The sequence below is a fragment of the Leucopleurus acutus genome (assembly GCF_964270905.1).
Source record: "Leucopleurus acutus genome assembly, chromosome: 8".
NCBI lineage: Eukaryota > Metazoa > Chordata > Mammalia > Artiodactyla > Delphinidae > Leucopleurus > Leucopleurus acutus.
This window is the reverse complement of record NC_139151.1, coordinates 55,515,478-55,533,094: the sequence shown is the minus strand read 5'-3', so window position 1 is coordinate 55,533,094 and position 17,617 is coordinate 55,515,478. Positions and strand designations below refer to the sequence as shown.

Sequence of the window (17,617 nt, the reverse complement as noted above, 5' to 3'; positions counted from 1 at the left end):
CAATGAACTCTTTGTCAATAAAAAAGAATGAAGTTCTGGACACATGCATGCTACAACATGGATGAACCTTGAAGATGTTATGCCAAGTGAGGAAAAACAAACACAGAAGCCTACATATTGTCTGATTTCATTTATATGAAGTGTCCAGGATAGCCAAATCCAGAGACAGAAATTAGATTAGTGGTCACCAAGGACTTCGGGGAGAAGAGATGGGGGAGTGACTGCTAATGAGTCTGGGGTTTCATTTTGGGCTGATGAAAATGTTCGAAAATTAGATAGTGATCATGGTTGCACAAATCTGTGAGTACATTATAAACCACTGAATTGTACACATGAAAAGGGTTATTTTTACGATATGTGAATTATATCTTGATAAATCTGTTATTTTTAAAAAACAAGGATGAAAAATGTGGTTTGCAGAACTAAATGGAAATCCTTGACAATGTGAAATATATAGTCCTTGAAAATGTAGATATGACTAATAAAAATCAGTACATAGTGGAAGGGAGGTGGGAGGAAGTTTAGGAGTGTGAATTTCTTTGTTTCATGGCAAGGATGCATATGCTATAAAAATTAACCATGTAAAAATCAGGACTCTAATCTTTCAGTCGTTTCATACTCAGTTTTACTTTCTTTTGTTAAAACATTTTTATAAAAGAAGAGCATATCTAATAGCCTTGTAAACTTTGTTTTTTCTTTCTTAATTCCCATCCATTCATCTCTCTCTGTATGTGTAAAACTTAGCAATTCTTTTTTTTTTTTTTTTGAGCTGTGTTGGGTCTTAGTTGCTGTGCACAGGCTTTCTCTAGTTGAGGCGAGCGGGGGCTACACTTTGTTGCAATGCACGGACTTCTCATTGTGGTGGCTTCTCTTGTTGCGGAGCATGGGCTCTAGGCACACGGGCTTCAGTAGTTGCGGTGTGCAGGCTCAGCAGTCGTGGCACATGGGCTTAGTTGCTCCGCGGCATGTGGGCTCCTCCCGGACCAGGGATCGAACCCATGTCCCTTGCATTGGCAGGCGGATTTTTAACCACTGCGCCACCAGGGAAGTCCCTTAACAAATATTAATGATGATAATTACTGGGTGTTAGGATATTTGATGATTTAATTTTTTTTACACTTTTATGAATTGTTTAAATTTTTTGCAATAAACGTTTGTCACTTTTTATAAAAGAGTGAAGTTATGCTAAAATAAACAAGCTACCATCTACTATAACCATTGTTAAATCAAAAAAGTAAGAAACACATAATTTTGTGAATACTACCAGGGGATAAAAGGAGAAACTGCTATCCTCAGGTTTCAGTAAGCATGCATGTATGAATTTATTCATTCTACCAGACTTTCCTGAGTGCCTGCTCTGTCCTTGGTATTGTGCCAGTCAAAAGCATACAGATATGAGTAAGACATGGTTGGTCCCTGCCCCAAAAGTTCATAGTCTTGTTACTTTTTTTTTTTTTGGACAGCTCTAATTTTAGAATGTTTTGCCTTGTATTGAGCGGAAATATGCTTCTGTGTAACTTCATTGAATTTAATTTTGATGTTTTATAGCCATAGCAAGCCTCGTTCACCTTTAGTTTAACATTCCTTTAAACTTTGAAGTTGATATTTGAAGACAGCAGTCATGCCATTCCTCATATGACATGTTTTATTTATTAAGTAAACGATTTCTTTGTTTTAGTATCTCTCTCAGTACTTAGGATCTCTGTTTTGTTTAAAGTAGGGTTCCACAAATACGTAAGCATTCCAAAAAGAAGTTGAATTAAAGCAGAGAGAAGTAGGATGGTCACTATCCAGCTCTTTCCATTTTTACCTCTAAGTATTGCTTTGAGGTAGTATATTGAGATTTCCCCCCCAAGAATAGTGTACTGTCATCTTTCTGTCTTTGGATCTTTCTTCCAGAGTTGTCCTTATTCTGTCTGTCACAGTAGCCTGTATTTGTGGTCTGCAATTCCTCATTCTAATTTGTAAAACTTTGTGTTATCCTTAATTGAATTTAATGTAGTTTGTGGGACCGTCCCATATCCTCTACCTTTAGAAATGTATTTCTGACTTCCAGAGTATTGACATCTCAGCTAAATTTAATATTATCTGGACCTTTGGTCATGTTTCATTTCCTTTATCTCAGTCATCAATAAAGATTTTCATTAGTTTGAATCCTAGGGCTCTCCTAAATGGCATAATATTCAACATCTTCCACAGGTTTACTTAAAGTTATTGATAACTGCTGCTTGTATATATATCTTTCAGTCTGCCTGGCTCCCCACCTTATATTTTCACACTTCACCTAGGCAAATTACTTTGTTATTTGTATAATCTGGAATTTACTTTAAACATTTTTAATAGAATACTCTTTGATATAATTTTTTAAATGTTAATAAGGGTCTTCTTTGTGCAAACACTGTGCTAGTGCATTTAAGGAGAGGAACATTGGCTGTAAGGACAGATAGACCTGGAATAAAATCTTGGCTCCACCATTTGCTTATTGTGAGAATTTGGGTAAATTATATAATCCCGTAGCTTGACTTTGTTTGTTTAATTGGGCGATAATATTTCACAATATTGTTATGAAAAGCAAATGTTAGCATGTGTAAAATGTGAATTCCAGTACCTGGTCCTTAATAATAGACTCAGTAGATTTTATTGTTCCTTTCTCTCCTTTCAGGGTCTAACTCAGATCTTATCACATCTGTGAAATTATCCCCAACTATTTTATTCCCTTTCTAAAAGTTTCTTTAATTTTTATTTTATTAAAGTAATGCATTAAAAATAGATAAAAATCCAGCCTGTGCTAAAAGACTTGTAACAAAACCAGAAAGCAGTGCCCTTCCCTAACTCTTTCCTCTCTACCCTCCAATTCTAATCCCCAGAGGCAAAACTTTTTTTTTTTTTAAAAACAGCTTTATTGAGGTATAGTTGACATGCAATAGAAAGTGCCTATTTAAAGTGTACAAATTAAGTTTTGTCATATGTATGCACATGTGAAACCATCACCACAATCAAGACAGTGAGCAGATCCATCACCTCCAAGTTTTCTCATGTCCCTTTGTAAGTCCTTCTCCATCCTGCTCTCTCTTCTACCCCAGCCCTACCCACAACCACTGGTCTGCTTTCTGACACTATAGTATAGGTTAGTTTGTATTTTCTAGACTTATATGAAGTGTTTTAATCTTTGTCTGCTAATTCTAACATTTGTATCAGTTCTGGGTTGGTTTCAATTGAGTATTTTTTTGGGTTGTTTTTCTTCCTTTTTGTATGCCTGGTAATCTTTTTTTCGGGGTGGGGGGGCTGTGCCATGTAGCTTGTGGGATCTTAGTTCCCTGACCAGGGATGGAACCCATGCCCCCCGCACTGGAAGCACAGAGTCCTAACCACTGGACCACCAGGGAATTCCCTGCCTGCTAATCTTTTTTTTTTTTTGTGGTATGCGGGCCTCTCATTGTTGTGGCCTCTCCCATTGCGGAGCACGGGCTCCGGACATGCAGGCTCAGCGGCCATGGGTCGCGGGCCTAGCTGCTCTGCGGCATGTGGGCATGTGGGATCTTCCCGGACCGGGGCATGAACCCGTGTCCCCTGCATCGGCAGGCGGACTCTCAACCACTGCGCCACCAGGGAAGCCCCCTGCCTGCTAATCTTTAATTGGATGTCAGATATTGTGCTTCTTACCTTGTTGCGTCCTGGATATTTTTTGTATTACCATAAATAGGCTTGAATTTTGTTCTAGGATTCAGTTAAGTTACTTGGAAATAGTTTGATCCTTTCGGATTTTGTTCTAGCTTTACTGAGGTATAATTGAAATATAACATCATATAAATTTAAGATGTACAAGCGGTTGATTTGATACACATATTCATAAAATGATTACTTCCATAGCATTAGCTAACATCTCCATCCTGTCACATAATTTCCATTTCTTTTTTGTGTTAAGAACATTTAAGATCTTCTCTCTCAGCAACTTTTAAGTATATAATACAGTATTATTAGCTGTAGTCACCATGCTATTCATTAGATCCGCAAACTTGTTAGTCATGTAACTGGAAGTTTGTATCCTTTGAAAACATCTCCCCCATTTCCCCCACCCTCAGCCCCTGGTAACTGCCACTCTATTCTCTGTTTCTCTGGGTGTGGCTTTTTTAGATTCCACATATATGTGATATCATATAGTATTTGTCTTTCTCTGGCATATTTCACTGAGCATAATTCCCTCAAGTTTCATCCAAGTCGTTGCAAACAGCAAGATTTACTTCTTTCTCATGGCTGAAATGATATTTTGTTGTATATATATACCACACCTTCTTTATCCATTCATCTGTTGATGGACACTTAGGTTGTTTCCATATCTTGGCCATTGTGAATAATGCTGCAATGAACATGGGAGTGCAGGTGTCTCTTTGAGGTCCTGTTTCATTTACTTTGGATATATACCAAGAAGTGGGATTGCTGAATCATACGGTAGTTCTATTTTTACTTTTTTGAGGAACCTCCGTACTGTTTTACTTAGTGGCTATACTGTTTTACATCCCACCAACACACGTTTTACAACCCTTTTCTCCACATTCTTGCCAACACTTATCTTTTTTTAAAAAATTATTTTATTGAAGTATAGTTGATTTACAGTATTATGTTAATTTCTGCTTAAAGCAAAGTGACTCAGTTATGCATATATATATATATATATATATATATTCCTTTTCATGTTCTTTTCCATTATGGTTTATCACAGGATATTGAATATAGTTCCCTGTGCTATATAGGGGGACCATGTTGTTTATTCATTCTCTATATAATAATTTGCATCTGCTAATCCCAAACTCCCAATCCCTCCCTCCCCCACCACACCTACCCTTTGGCAACCACAAGTCTGTTTTCTGTGTCTGTGAATTTGTTTCTGTTTTGGTAGATAAGTTCATTTTTGTCATATTTTAGATTCCACATCTAAGTGATATCATATGGTATTTGTCATTCTCTTTCTGACTTCTCTTAGTATGGTAATCTCTAGGTCCATTCATTTTCCTGCAAATGGCATTATTTCATTCTTTTTTCTGGCTGAGTAGTATTCCATTGTGTATGTGTACCATATCTTCTTTATCCATTCATCTGTCAATGGACATTTAGGCTGTTTCCATGTCTTGGCTATTGTGAATAGTGCTGCTATGAATATAGGGGTGCATGTATCTTTTTGAATTATAGTTTTGTCCAGATATATGCCCAGCAGTAGGATTGCTGGATCATATGGCCACTCTATTTTTAGTTTTTTTTTATTTTTTAGAAGATGTTGGGGGTAGGAGTTTATTAATTAATTAATTTATTTTTGGTGTGTTGGGTCTTCGTTTCTGTGCGAGGGCTTTCTCTAGTTGTGGCAAGCGGGGGCCACTCTCATCGCGGTGCACAGGCCTCTCACTATCATGGCCTCTCGTTGCGGAGCGCAGGCTCAGTAGTTGTGGCTCATGGGCCTAGTTGCTCCGCGGCATGTGGGATACTCGCAGACCAGGGCTTGAACCCGCATCCCCTGCATTGGCAGGTGGATTCTCAACCACTGCACCACCAGGGAATCCCTATTTTTAGTTTTTTGAGGTACCTCCATACTGTTTTCCATAGTGGCTGCACCAGTTTACATTCCCACCAACAGTGTAGGAGGGTTCTGTTTTCTCCACACCCTCTCCAGCATTTGTTATTTGTAGACTTTTCAATGATGGCCATTCTGAACAGTGTGAGATGGTACCTCACTGTAGTTTTGATTTGCATTTCTCTAATAATTAGCGATAAGGTGTGAGATGATATCTCACTGTGGTTTTGATTTGCAATTCCCTGGTGATTAGTGTTGTTGAGCATGTTTTTCATGTGTGCTTAAATCTTTAATCCAGTTTGAGTTCATTTTGTAAGATAGAGGTTCAGTTTCATTCTTCTGTGTGTGGTTATCTAGTTTTCCCAACACTATTTATTGAAGAGACTAACCTTTCCCCAGTGAGTGTTTCTGTGGTATTAGTTTTAATATCCTTTTTCTTTTCTCATTTTATTTATTTGAGTCCTCTTTTTTTGAGTTAGTCTAGCTAAAAGTTTGTCAATTTTATTTTTTCAAAAAATCAACTCTTAGTTTCGTTATTTCCACTCTGATCTTTATTTCTTTCCTTCTGAATTTGGGCTTAGTTTGTTCTTTTTCTGGCTCTTTGAGGTATTATGTCAGGTTGTTTATTTGCGATCCTTTTTCTTAATATAGGCATTTATTACTATAAACTTTCCTCTTAGAACTACTTTAGCTGCATCCCATAAGTTTTGGTATGTTGTATTTCCATTTTCATTTGTTTCAAGATATTTTTTATTTACCTTTTGACTTCTTCTTTCCCGCATTTGTTGTTCAGGAGTGTGTTGTTTAACCTTGACATATTTGTGAATTTCTAGTTTTCCTCCTATTGTTGATTTTTAGTTTTATGCCATTGTAGTTGGAAAGATACTTCATATGATTTCAGTTTTCTTAAATTTTCTAACACTTGTTTTGTGACCTATTATATCATCTGTCCTGGAGAATGTTCTGTGTGTGCTTGAGGAAAATGTGTACTCTGCTGCCTCTTGGATGGAATGTTTTGTATATGTCTGTTAGATCCATTTGGTTTTAAGTGTAGTTGAAATCCAACTTTTCTGTGTTGATTTTCTGTCTGGATGATCTATCCATTGTTGAAAGTGGGGTATTGAATCCCCTACTATTGTTGTATTGTGGTCTGTTTCTTCCTTCAGATCTGTTGATATTTGCTTAATATATTTAGGTGCTCTGATTTGGGTGCATATATATTTACAACTGATATATCCTTTTGATGAATTAACCCTTTATTATTACATAATGATCTTCTTTGTCTTGTTACAGTTTTTGGCTTAAAGTCTATTTTGTCTGATATAACTATAGCTACCTTTGCTCTCTTTTGGTTTTTACTTCCATAGAATATCTTTTTTAATCCATTCACTTTGAGCCTGTGTATGTCTTTAAAGCTGAAGTAAATCTCTTGTAGCCAGCATGTAGTTGGGTCTTGTTTTTTTATCCTTCCAGTCACTGTATGCCTTTTAATTGGAGAATTTAACCCGTTTACATTTAGAGCAATTACTGATAGATAAGGACTTACTAGTTTCATTTTATTAATTGTTTTCTGGCTGTTTTGTAGTTCCTGTATTCCTTTCTTGCTGTTTTCCTTTGTGACTTGATGATTTTCTGTAGTGGTATACTTCAATTCCCTCCTTTTTGATTCCCTCCAGCAACAATCTTTTGTTGTGTCTAATGTAGGTTTTTGCTTTGTGATTACCATGAGGCTTACATAAAACAACTTATAGATATGACTTTTTTCCACACTGATAGCAACCTTGCATACTAAAACTCTACCCTTTTATTACACCCTTTTAGGATTTTGATATCACAATTTACCTGCTTTTTATTTTGTATTTATTAACAAATTATTGTAGCTGTAGTTATTTTTAATACTTTTGTCCTTACATCATTGTACTAGACTTAAGTGATTAATACACCATCATATTACAGTATTACAGTATTCTGAATTTGATTATGCTTAGCTTTACCAGTGTGTTATACATTTTCATATATTTTCATGTTACTAAGTAACATTCTTTCATTTCAGCTGGAAGATCTTAAATATAAGCACTTATAGCTGTAAATTTCCCACTCAGCACTGCTTTTACTACATCCCATTAATTTTGGTATGTTGTGTATTAATTTTAATTCATCTCTTAAGTATTTTCTAATTTGGTTGGTGATTTATTCTTTGATACATTGATTGTTTAATAATATTTTGTTTAATTTCCACAGGTTTGTGAATTTTCCAGTTTTCCTTCTGTTATTTATTTCTAACGTCATTCTTTTGTGGTTGGAGGAGATATTTTGTATGATAGTTTATGTCTGCCTTTTTAAGGCTATTGAGACTTAATTTATGGCCTAACATATGCTGAATGTTCATGTGCACTTGAGAAGAATGTATGTACTGTTGTTGTAGGGTAGAGTGCTTTGTATATGTCCATTAATTGATATTTGTCCTGATATCAGCTCCTATGTTGAAAATCACAAATTTGGAATTTTGAATGTTTTGTGCCACTATATTCCCAGAATAAGTGTATAAAATACTACCCAGAATCAATATACAAAATAGTTTAGCCATCTTTTTCCCCATTTTACTATTTATTTCTGCTATTACGGTTTCTATTGTTTCTTTGCTATTCATGTTTCAGCTTTGTTTATGTAAACAGAGGATCAAAAATCAGATCAAGATCCGTTGCCTTTTGTGTTTACTAGAAACAGAAACTAGGAACTAAAAACATTGCCACAAAAATTAAAGTTTAAGAAGAGATGAAAAATGCAAGCTTTGATTTGTTGTCATTCATTTCAAGAGACAAATTAACTCAGTTCTGTATTTTGTCTTGTCATACTGTTATCCATGGACCACCCTTTCAGTAGCATTGGTGTAAGCTGCTTTTTCCAGCTTACTTTTTGCTTATCTTTGAGGTTCTTTCTGAGATACTTTTGCTCTTTACCTTGAGAATTTAGAAGTTCCTTTAGTGGATGTTCTGGTTGAAAATTCTTAGTTTCATTTGTCTGAAGGTATCTGTATTTTACTTTGATTTTTGTAAGAAATTGTTGTTGAGTAGAGAACTATTTTCCTTTAGCACCTTGTAAATATCTTTTCATCATCTTTCTAAGAAGACACCTACTTAATTTTTGCTAAGGGCTAACTGTGTATATCTTTATTTAAAGTAATATTGATTAATCTCATTATCTTCTTGTGTTTTTTTTTTTTTCTGTAGGGAATACAGTGAGTAACCTGATTATGATTATACCTCCAATTTTTGGTGCAATTCAGAGTGTGAGAGGTGGACTGGAAAAGCGGTACATTGCTTCGTATTTAGCACTCACAGGTATGTATAACACTTCATCTAAAAAATGATGTGAAAAATATGATGTACCATATTCAGACAGGCTGTTTTTCTCATTCTTTCCTAAAATTGTTTCTCAATTTTGTGTTGTTTATTATACAACTTGAGCACATTCTGAAACTTCTGAATTAAAACTCCACAAATCTTGCCAATATTTGAACTGTATTTTGAATAAATTTAAAAAAAAAACAAGATATTTCAAGCATCCAGAAAAGAACAGGGATAATATAACAAATATATCCATGTATCTCACCATCCTTCTTTCTCAGATCTTAACACTTTGCAATATTTGTCTCAGTTCTTTTTTCTTTTTTAAAGAAGTAAACTGCTATAGATAAAGTTGAAGCTCCCTTTCTACTCCTGCTTGATTTTATTCCCATCTTCCTCCCAGCTCACCCTGCTAGAGTTAACCTCTATACTGAATTTGATTATCATTTTCTCACATGTTTTTGTATTTATACTATATATGTATGTATCCTTAAAAATATGAAAAGTATCATTCACATATTTTAAAACTTTGTGTAAAGGATATTCTACTATATCTGATCTTCTGCAACTTACTCCTGTTCCTCTACTTGTCTGTGAGACAGGGACTGCGTCTTAGTTATCTTTGTATCCCTATTGCCTGGCAAGTTAGTGGTCCTCAGTAAATGTTACATGGAGGGATGAGTGAACTTTACCAGAGCCTAAGATGGGAAAATCAGTCTTTCATGTCCTTGCATTATCATCATAAAGACAAAAATAGCAAAGAAAGTAGATTCTAGTTTGCTTCTTTTATGTAACTTTCTAAATTAAACACAATTTCTTTTGTTTTAGTTCAAGGTAGATATTATTTACACATGGGCAGAAGGGACCTCTAATTACCACAAAACTGTAAGCTGTAGTATATCATATCAGATTTTATATAATTATATTAGTCATTGCATATGAGAGAGTTTAATTTCTGAATCTGTTTCTCATATGTGTGGTGTTGTGAGGAAGTTACTTCATTCATCTTCAAAAGGAATACTTGTCCACAAACTTAGCCCTTTGCTTTAATTCCTGGGATGTTTTAAGAATGTTTATAAAATACCAACAAATCACAATCAGTAATAACAATAAGAATAAAAATATTTGAGGGACTTCCAAGTTGCCCTAGGACAATACTGACCTCCTGAGTTAGAATTTGTCCATTCATCCTTCTAGAAAACCATACAGATTAAGAAGGAAAGTAAATAAAACCACACTTAGCCCACACTTTCAGCCTTACTAAGAGAAAAAGAATACCATGAACGTCAAATCATTTTTAAACAAGAAATAAATACCACATTCTAGCAGAACTGTCTTTAATATTTTAGACTTGGGGAGGTTTGAAAAACTATATGGAAAAGAGGAGAGAAGAGTTGAGGGCTTAATCTGACAAAACACCAGTAGAAAGAGAAAGCTTCATGATAAATGCAAAATTTCTGAAAACGTTATGAGACCTGGTAAATCATAGTACTTGATAAAGTACACAGTACTTTAAAGTACATAGTAAAGGGCTTGAAAGTGTACAAGACCTAAAGTGGCAGTTTGGGAAAGGTATTACTTCTGGGAAAGAAATAACTAGAAAGAGGAAGATAGCCATTGGAAATGTGTAAGTGTAGGGAAAGAAGGAAGTTAGAGTGAGGAATTAAGATCCTACTGAAACAACACAACTATAAAATACATTAGACCCTTCTCCCTGCACCCTGCCTTGCCACCAAAAACAAATAAATGTATATGAAAAAGGACACTAGCCTTTACTATTCAGAAGGGGGCAGGCTTGAACTTGAAATCTTTTAAGCCACCCCAAACCTTTACTCTTTCCACAAAGTGGAACCCCCACAAAATCAGTCTACATCCATGCAAAGCTACTGTAATAAAAAAACAGAAAATGAGAATCAATACCTTTTGGCTCATGGATGTTCTTTCCCCACAACTAATTATAAAGCAGAAAGAAACTGCAGCACAGTACTCCTAACTGAATTAGCCTCAAACCAATAAATGAATAAAAATTTAAAAACTAATAACACCTATAAAAATTAATTAAAAAAATAAAAAGTAATAACAGAAATAGCTTCCTCACACCCCAAAAGAAATAAAATTAGAATTGATTAAACTTAGGAAAGAAATTAAGCCTGAATTACAATGTGTTGAGTATTTAATAAGAGCTATTTAAGAAAGAGAAACAAGCAAGAGAATGAAAATGAGATAAAGAAAGAAAAAGGGTCAGAGAGACAGCGATTGAAATGGAAGTCAAAGAAGATTCAGTACAACTGTAATGGGAGTCCCTGAGGAAGGAAAATAAAACAATGAAACAGATCTTATATTTAAAATTGTAATTTTCAATTTAATTTGAAAGAAGACGTTTTGGAAATGGAAGAAGACCCATATCTAGATATTGAAAAGTCCATTTTTGTCTCATAAAACTGACTTGGAATGGTCAACTCTGAAAGAGATTAGTAAAATTACTGGATTTTAAAAGTGAAAAAAATCCTCACAGCTCCAGGGAAAAAGACCAGACTACTTATAAGGGCAAGAAAATTAGGCTGGCACTAGACCTCATCAGCAACATAAAAAGAAAGGCATCAGTGGAACTGCATTTTTAGTGCAAACCAAAGATTTTATATTCCAACCAAATTGTTTTTCAGTTATCCAGGTTATAGAAAGATAGTTTTAAACATACAAGTACTCATTAAAAACTGTACACATGGCTCCTTCCTGATGAATCCATGAGTACTGCTCTCTCTGATTTAGTACCTGCTAGCCAAATGTGGTAATTTAAATTTAAATAAATGAAAATTAAAATGCAAATTTCAGTTCCTCTGTCACACTAGCCACGTTTCAAGTGCTCAGTACCCATATGTGGCTTATGGCTACTGTATTGGGCAGTGCAGATATAGAACATTGCCTTCGTTCTACTGACTGCATTGTACTAGAGAATGATGTTCATCCAACTAAGAGAAGACTGGGCAAACTTGGGCAAAATGTCTGATAATGAGCATTTAACACATTTAACTATAGATCTAAGACTAAAACAGATGTAATAAGGACTGAAGAATAGTATATGGATATTATATGGTCTGGTAAAGTAGAGAGCATGCAGTTTTTTAAATGGGAGAAGGAAAGGACAAAGTAGGATAAGTTCAGTGACTATTGCCTATGTAGTAAGTTGAGTATTGAAGAATATGATCTAAAAGTAACAAACTAGATAGGAAAAGGTTAAGGAAAAAAAGGGGAGAACTCAGGGTTCTATAAAAGGCATAAGTACAAAAGTAACCCCTAGGCCAAAAAAGCCTCTTTTCTAAATACCAAAAGAATTAAGTACAAAAAAGACATTTCACTTAGAGAAATACATTAAATATAAAGTAATATATGTAACTATTTTAATAAAACAATATGACAGAGTTGAGATTAAACATCAGTCATATGAATCAAAATGAATCAGCTTAACTTAATATCAAAAGAAAAAGATTTTTGAATTTGATCAGCAATTAGGATTGAACTTTATGCTATATACAAAAGACACATCTAAAACTAAAGCAAAGTGATTCAGAAAAGTTAGAAACAAATAATAAGAAAGCAGGGGTAGTGATCCTGATATCATATAAAGTGGAATTCCCTTCAAAAAGCATTGTGTGACAAAGAAGGATGTTTTTAATGTTGAAGCCATGATTCAAAGTGAAAATACAAGTTTTTAATAACTCTGTACCAAATAATACAACCACCACTATTATATGGCAGAAACTACAAGAGCTACAAAGAGAAATAGATAGAAACATACAAATAATAGAAGATTTTAATATGCCACACTCAGTACAGGACAGATGAAGTGAACAAAATATATCAGTAATATCTGGAAGACCTAAGGAGCATAACCAATAAAATAGATCTTATGGCTTTATGCTGAACTTTACACCCTTATATTAGAGAATATACCTTCTTTTGAAGTACACATAGAACACTGATAAAAACAAAACAGTAAGTTCTATTAAGTAGAAATACTAAAACAACATCCTCTGGTCACAGTGCATCCATGCTAGAAATTAACAACAAATTCAAACCATAAAAAAGCTCTTCCTCTTTGAAATTTTAAACCTTCTGTTAACTCTTGGTTGAAAGGGAAAATAGAAATGGAAATTATAGGAGTCCTAAAATACAGTTGTAACAAAAAGTCTGCATATCAAAATCTATGGGGATTTATATAAAGCAGCCATCAGAGCATAATACATAGGCTTAAACAATTAATAATAAAAGATAAAAACTAAAGGTAAAAATTAATTAAAATCCCAACTCAAAAGGCAAGAAAAAGACTGCAGAATAAACCAAATGAAAGTTTAAGGGAGGAAATTATAAAGATAAAAGCAGAAAGTAACAAGATAGAGAACAGAAAAACGTTCTAATTAATGAATCAAAATCTATTTTTTTTTAAGAAAAAGTAGACAACTAGCTAACTTTAGAAAAAAGGAAGCAAACATAAACATTAAAATAAGAAATGACAAAGAGGAAGTATCCACTGAATCAAAGGAAAGAAAAATTTTAAACCTCTATGTAAATAAATAAATTGGATAATTTCCTAGGAAAATACAATTTGTCAAAATTGACCCCAAAGATAGAAAGCTTTAAACAGACCAATTTCTGTATAGGAAATAGAGTAACTTATTAAGGAATTCCTCCACAAAAGTACTGGGTCCAGATAGTTTCACAGAGAGTTCCAATCAACCTTCAAAGACCTGATAGTCCCAATGCTACATAAATTTTTTCAAGCATAGATAATGAAAGAAAACTTCCAAATTCTTTTTATGAGGCAAACAACATTGTTATGTAAACCTAATAAAAATGCCATAAAAAAGAAAATTAAGGACTAATATTGTGAATGAATATCAGTGCAGATAATACTAAGTAAATTATTAGCAAACAAAAAGGAATGATACTTTTTGTAAGTACTACTGATACATGTAACAACATGGATGAACCCTAAAAACATTATGCCAGGTGAAAGGAACCAAAAGACGCAAAGGACCACAGATTATATGACCCTATTCATATGAAATTTCTAGAAAAGGCAAAATTATAGAGATAAAAACAAATCATTAGTTACTTGGGGTTTAGAGTGGATGTTGACTGCTAATAGGCATAAGGGAACCTTGGTGGGTGATGGAATTATCACAGAACTGGATTGTGATGATGGTAGCACAACTCTTTAAATTTACTAAAACTCCTAAAACTGTACACTTACAATGAGTGAATTTAATGATATATCTCAGTACTTGTTTAAAAAATAAAAACCAGGAAATGGAGGAATGTGCACACTATGTGAAAGAAGGAGGGATATTTAGTCCTTACATCTCAGAGGTGGTGTTGAAGGAAGAAAGAAAACAGTAGAGCAGGAAAAAAAAAAAAAAAAAAAAAATATATATATATATATATATATATATATGTATGTATATGTATATGTCAGTGCTAGCATGTATAGGTGCTATAACTCTTCCCTAGTAGAATACAACTACTTTCCTTGTCAGGTAGAATCCAGGCAGCCACTCCTGATTGTTCAAGATAGATGAATCCTATTTGTCACTCTGAGGATTTTCTGTTCTCTCTTAACAAGAATCTGGGTCTTATTAAGAGATTTCCTTTGCATGTTAAAGACCTAAAGTTATTCTTTGATCTTTATACAGATAACGATGATTTGAGAAACTATTCCACATACAGTAATCTGCCCTCTTCTAATATTCTTGTGAATATATGGAGGAACATATTTTCTAAATCATTTTTTCCTGTAACCTTCTTCCAACTGAAGAAAGTTGGGGGTATTTTTTAGACAGGTCTCTTTGTATCAGTATCTCTTCATGGAAAGTCATCCTTATAAAGTTCATTCTCTGAAGTTCAGAGAAAGCCCTTGAGCTCAATTTCTTTCTTTTAATGTTTTCCAGTTACATCACTAATATACATTAACAAGTCCTTATCCAAATCCTTGGGACCAGAAGTATTTCTGAACTCAGATTGGTTTTGAATTCTAGAAAGTTAATAGACTGTGTTTGCTATAGTATACCAAGCCCACCAAAACCTGGGACAGCACCCTGTAGGTGAACATATCCATATTGCTGCTTAACGTGTGAATATTCACAGTAACTAGGCTAAATAATCACTATAAATAGCCTCATGTCCAGTTAGGTCAGGTTTTGCTATCAAATGAATTTGCGCCAAACTTAAAGGACAAAACATCTTTTGGTTTTAAAAGATTTTGGGGGAATTGTATTATTAAACAAGGTATGTAAATTTATCTCTCTGTTTTCTTCTTTTAAAAAGTAGTAAACAGTAAACAGAATCTAGTTCGACATTAGGGAAATAAAACAGTTTGTGCCCAGAATGGAAGACAATTCAAATTTAGGAGATCCATTCATGCAATTTACTATATTAATTAATTTAAGAGGAAGAACCACATGATTATCTCCATAGATGCTGTGAAAGCCTTTGTCAAAATTCAGCAACCATTTCTGATTTAAAAAGAAAAACTCAAGAAAACAGAAATTCACAAATCCTGTCTTAACGTGCTAATATACACACATCAGTCCTAAAGCTAGCATTTTACTCAGTGTGGAAGCCCTAGAAGCATTCCTATGAAGGTCAAAACAAAGCAAGTGTGTCTGTCACCACTGCTATTTAACAAAGTACTGGAGGTATTAATCAACGCATTTATACCAGAGAAAATGACTAAGGACTGGAAAAGGAGGAAAACTATCTCTCTTTACAGCTGTCATGGTATTCCTGAAAACTCTAGCCTAGAAAATCAGTTATCAAGCAAACAATTATTATTCAAACAATAAAACTATTCAGTTCGGTATTAGGTTTAAAATGATCACAAAAAGCAATAGCCTTCATATATACAAACAATATCCCATTAGAGAAGAAAATCCCGTTTACAATAACATCCAAAAGGATAAATATCAAAAGATAAGTTTAACAAGATATGTGTAAAACCTATATTAAGAAAACTTAAAACACTTCTGAAAGACATGAATGTAAACCCGAACAAATGAAAAGTTGTTCTTGAATAACTTAAGAAAACTGAAAGATGTCAGTTATATCTAATAAATAATGCTAATAAAAATACCAATAAGTAGGGGGCTTCCCTGGTGGTACAGTGGTTATGAGTCAGCCTGCCAATGCAGGGGACATGGGTTCGAGCCCTGGTCCAGGAAGATCCCACATGCTGCGGAGCAGCTAAGCCTGTGCGCCACGACTACTGAGCCTGCGCTCTAGAGCCCGCAAGCCACAACTACTGAGGCCCGCAAGCCTAGAGACCACGCTCCGCAATAAGAGAAGCCACTGCAATGAGAAGCCCGCACACCACAACGAAGACCCAATGCAGCCAAAAATAAATAATTTTAAAAATCCAATAAGTATTTTTTAATTAAACAAGTTGATACTAAAGTTCATATTAATATATAAACATGCAAAGATATCTAGGCAGTCTTTAAAAAAGAAGAGCTAGAAGGATGTACTAATCCTCCTATATATTAAAACATACTGCAAAACCTGCCTCAATAAAATAGTAGAGTACAGATATTTTGATAGATAATACAGTGGAATTCAGAAGAAAAAGCATAAATAGACCCAAATCCATATTAGAGTTTAGTGTATGGTGAAGATGGCATCTCTGAGTATTGGGGCAAAGATGAATATTTTAATAAATGATATTTGGAAACATAAAATAGATGTATACCTTACATTATACATGTGAATATGTTCTAAATTGATTAGAGACCTAAATGTAAAAACTGAAATCTTGTGGGACTTCCCTAATGGCGTAGTGGTTAAGAATCGCCTGCCAATGCAGGGGACACGGGTTGGAGCACTAGTCTGGGAAGATCCCACATGCCGCGGAGCAACTAATCCTGTGTGCCACAACTACTGAGTCCGCATGCCACAACTACTGAAGCCTACGCACCTAGAGCCCGTGCTCTGCAACAAAAGAAGCCACCTCAATGAGAAGACTGCTCACCGCAATGAAGAGTAGCCCCCACTCGCCGCAACTAGAGAAAGACAGCATGCAGCAACGAAGACCCAACACAGCCAAAAATAGATTTAAAATCTTGCAAGTACTAGAAGAAAACATGTGAATTATTCTATATTTAGTGTGTGGGAAAGTATTTATAACTATAACTCAAAATCCAGATGTAACGTTGGCTAATTAAATAAAACCTTTGGCATGGCAAAAAATACCACATGCAAAGTCCAAAGCAGAAGACCAAATTGTGAAAATATTTGTGACATACACTAAGGATAGAGGTTTAATATCCCTGATACAAAAATGACTTTTAAATATTGAGGATAAAAAGGACCAAACATCCAATAGAAATAAAGACAGAACATTCTCCAAAAAAGATACTACAGAATAGCCAGCATATATAAGAAAAGATATCCAGCTACACTGTTACATTATTTTTCTTTTATCAGATTGACAAAAAGTGAAACACTTGAAAACACACTCTTGGCAAGGCTGTGGGAGAAATAGGTACTCTTCACACATTGCTGGTGAGAATGCAAAATTTTTGTAGGTGAATTTGTCAACATCTAACAAAACTGTATATGCATTTACTCTTTGACTCAGCAACCGCATTTAAAAAAATTTTCTGTGAAGATATATCTCCTGTAATTCAAAATTCAATGTGCACAAGATTGTTTATCACAG

The 17,617-nt window shown here is 34.5% G+C and overlaps 1 protein-coding gene across 1 annotated transcript in view; it reads left to right on the top strand.

Annotated features, from left to right (window-relative positions):
* Positions 1-17,617, top strand: part of ACER3 (alkaline ceramidase 3) — a 178,781-nt gene that overhangs the window by 63,654 nt on the left and 97,510 nt on the right. The window contains exon 2 of the mRNA XM_082844542.1: positions 8,794-8,904. Within this exon, the coding sequence (XP_082700668.1) occupies positions 8,794-8,904 (111 nt within the window). The remainder of the gene's footprint in view (positions 1-8,793; positions 8,905-17,617) is intronic.